Source organism: Anopheles marshallii, chromosome 2, assembly GCF_943734725.1.
Source record: "Anopheles marshallii chromosome 2, idAnoMarsDA_429_01, whole genome shotgun sequence".
Taxonomy (NCBI): domain Eukaryota; kingdom Metazoa; phylum Arthropoda; class Insecta; order Diptera; family Culicidae; genus Anopheles; species Anopheles marshallii.
The window spans coordinates 89,708,006-89,711,475 of NC_071326.1; the positions used below are offsets into that span (position 1 = coordinate 89,708,006).

At 44.7% G+C, this 3,470-nt stretch overlaps 1 protein-coding gene across 1 annotated transcript; it reads left to right on the forward strand.

Annotated features, from left to right (window-relative positions):
• The first annotated feature begins 1,412 nt into the window (after positions 1–1,412).
• On the forward strand, positions 1,413–2,609 carry LOC128708423 (ceramide glucosyltransferase). The gene has a single exon (XM_053803401.1). It carries the CDS (start codon positions 1,413–1,415, stop codon positions 2,607–2,609), a length of 1,197 nt encoding a protein of 398 aa, XP_053659376.1.
• The last annotated feature ends 861 nt before the right edge of the window (positions 2,610–3,470 follow it).

The window sequence follows — 3,470 nt, forward strand, 5'->3', positions numbered from 1 at the left end:
TCGTTTCGGGATACAGTTTTTGGTTTCGTATGTTTAAGTTATTTGAACGGCATAAGTATCTGAGTCATCGGCGCTCCTGCAGCAGATCTTAAGTACTTTGCAAAACTCGCACCTCCGATGGAAGCATTCTTGTTGCAGTGAAACAATAAACAGTTTGAGCAACCTTCATTTTTGAGGTAAGATATGATTTTATGTAAACTTTCCTTATTTGGTGTATGCACGAATGGTTCTAGGCCAAAATAATGGGTGGAATAATGTTCGAAAAAAAAAACTATGCTTCCGAGCAAACGTTGTTCCTGGCAAACCTCTTGTCCTCTGCGAGTATGCGTGAATATGTGCCTGCTAATCGGTTTATTTCACGGCACCTATCGCTATCTCGGCACAGTTGCTGTGGAACCGAATCTGTATCTATCCCGCGGTGGTATTATGTGGATTGAATCAAGATTTGTGATCATGTGATTGTTCGTGCGTAAAGATAAATGACCACCACTGTGTGGATCCGGAACCGTGTCGCTTATCACCCGCACACGAAAGAACAATGTTATATATAATCGATTCTCTGTTGCCGTAGCTGACCTCATACCGAACACCATTTAATCGGCTGTTTTGGATATCTGAAAATCAACATAGCATTACATCTGTGCTTTTCTTACTTAACAGATTATCATCGTTCTTCGTTGAGCAAGGTGCAATCGTGTGACCAAGTCTCGCCCCGAAGTGTAAACATTCCATCGTCGACCCGAACCAGAGGCCGTAGGGCAATTGATTGACCCGCACACATGGCGTAACGCACATACCGCAGTCGTCCATGTCATCAGTCTTTAATTCAATTCTAGCCTGAACACACAGGAAAGCTGGACAACTTACTCTTGCGTAACGATAACCGAAAATTAAAGGGATTCCGAGACGCGCAACACACTACACTGGCGGTCAATTTCAAGTGTACGTTGACCAATCGAAATCGGCCGTAATCAACAGCATCGAATGCAAGAATCTCGACTCGGGATGCAGTGTTTCGGTACCGGTTGTTCATTGCCTTTGCTGAGATTGTCACTGTCGTGGTATGCGTCATCGTGTGTTATCAGAAACCCCGCGTTCCCTGGAAAGTTTACGATAGTCTCAGCTGCTCAGTAGCAGCTAAATCAGTGATTGTACGAATGTGGCCAAGTTAAATGCTTTGTTGGATCCAGTGACTAACTGACTGCTGAAAGATAGGCCATCCTGCGCACGTCACTCATACGAACGGTTCATACCGTAGCCAAAAACAACTTATTTTCGCGAGTTCTTGAAGACAAGTAAGAGCGGATCATTGTGCAAACTGTGCCGTGCCGTGCGTTTACCTGTGTGCGCATGTAAACAGTGGCGGTGTTTATAACGAACGAGACGGCACAGAACAAACCAATCATGAAACAATGTCGCCAACGATGATAACCATCATACACTGTTTGGCTATCGGTATCCTGATATTTTGGTGCGGAATATGGATCATTCATCTGACGGCCATCATTTACGGGAAGGTAAAACTCCACAAGAAAGCTTCCCAGCATCCACGAGAGACGCCATATCCGTCGGTTTCGATTCTGAAACCACTAATGGGAGTCGATCCCAATTTGCAGAGTAATTTGGAAACGTTTTTCCTCATGGATTATCCGGTGTATGAGCTGCTGTTCTGCGTCGAATCCCAGGACGATCCTGCGATCGAGGTAGTAAATCGGTTACGTGATAAGTATCCCAGCATTGAGGCGGAGCTGCTCGTGGGTGGCTCAAACGTGGGAGTGAATCCAAAGATAAATAATCTCTACCCGGGATATGTGCAGGCTCGGTACGAGCTAATAATGATTTCCGACGCGGGCATTCGCATGAAGAGCGACACACTCACCGACATGGTAAACCATATGACGGAGAAGGTGGGCCTGGTGCATCAAATGCCATTCGTGTGCGACCGGGAAGGTTTTGCTGCCGCCTTTGAGAAGATCTACTTCGGCACGGTGCAGTCGAGGATTTACCTGTGCGCCGATCTGCTCGGTATTAACTGTCACACGGGTATGTCGTGCTTAATGCGGAAGGATGTGCTAGACCAGCTGGGCGGTGTGCAAGCGTTCGGATGCTACCTGGCAGAAGATTTCTTTCTTGCCAAAGCGTTTCACGACCATAACTGGAAGCTAACGATCAGCAGCCAACCAGCGTGGCAGAACTCGGGAATATGTGATATTAGCAGCTTTCAGGCACGGCTCACTCGATGGGCCAAACTAAGGGTGGCCATGGTACCGACGACCATTTTGCTGGAACCGATGTCCGAGTGCATCATCGTAGGTTTGTTCGCGTGCGGTGCCGTCAAAGTACTCTTCCGATGGAATCCACTCGTATTTTTCCTCATTCATACGCTCGTGTGGTTCCTGTCCGATTGGGTTCTGCTGTCGATAATCCAGAATGGGGCGTTACCCTTCAACAAGTTCACCTTCTTCGTTGGGTGGGCTTTTCGTGAGGTCAGTGGCCCTTACCTGTTCTTCAACGCCTTGTGGAATCCGGCGATTAGATGGCGAACTCGCGTGTATAAGCTCGCCTGGGGCGGTGTTGCGTACGAACTTACATCTCAAATTAAATCGTAACTTCAGCTTGCGTACCGTGTAGCAATGGCAGCAAAATTACCGATTTCTCAGGATCCGTCGCATCTGTCGCTTCATTCGAACAAAATTCCGCTGGGAGTAAATCTTGCAAAGATGTTTTTTTGTTCAATTTTTCAAGCAAAGCACATATGCCCACAGATATTACGATCATCCCAAAACGATAGCAAATGGATGAATTGTCTCGTTGTATTTCCTAATTACGTTTTGTTTAGTTTGATATGCTTTTTCCATCCCATTTTCCCTAGCGTTAGTTGGCTTATTTAAGTGCGAACATCAACTCGGTTTGCAAAACAAAATAGTTATTGGGCACGCAAATCGAACTATTGTTAAAGGCTCGGGTGTCTATTTAGTGAAGAAATCCCCTAAATTTTACGTCTCAATTTGGCGTTATTCGCTGCTCCAGATACACGTTCCCACGAACATCATAAGACCTTCAACGTGTCGAGAATTTTTCTTTGTAAAACTGTTTAATGTACATAATATTTATAAACCTTGCGATGACTATTAATTAAGCTAGAACCCACTTTGGATAAAAGAGAAAAAAAAACAAAAACAAGAAGGATGGATGTAACAATGAAAAATAAACAGTGAAACGTGTGAATGCAATCGATTTTGTAATCCATGTGTAATGTGTGTGAAAGAAAGTTGCGGCAGTTTAGATCGGGGAACTAGAATTGTTCGTTACCAAAGGGCATATTAGGGTTGCCCTGCGCTTAGCAATAACGTCTATATTAATAATTAAGAAAGAAATAGTATCGCCTTTGAACGTGGCTTGCATTACTGCATCGAAATAACGTCATATGGAAATGTAGAATTACGAAATCCAGAAATGATCTTGAACCG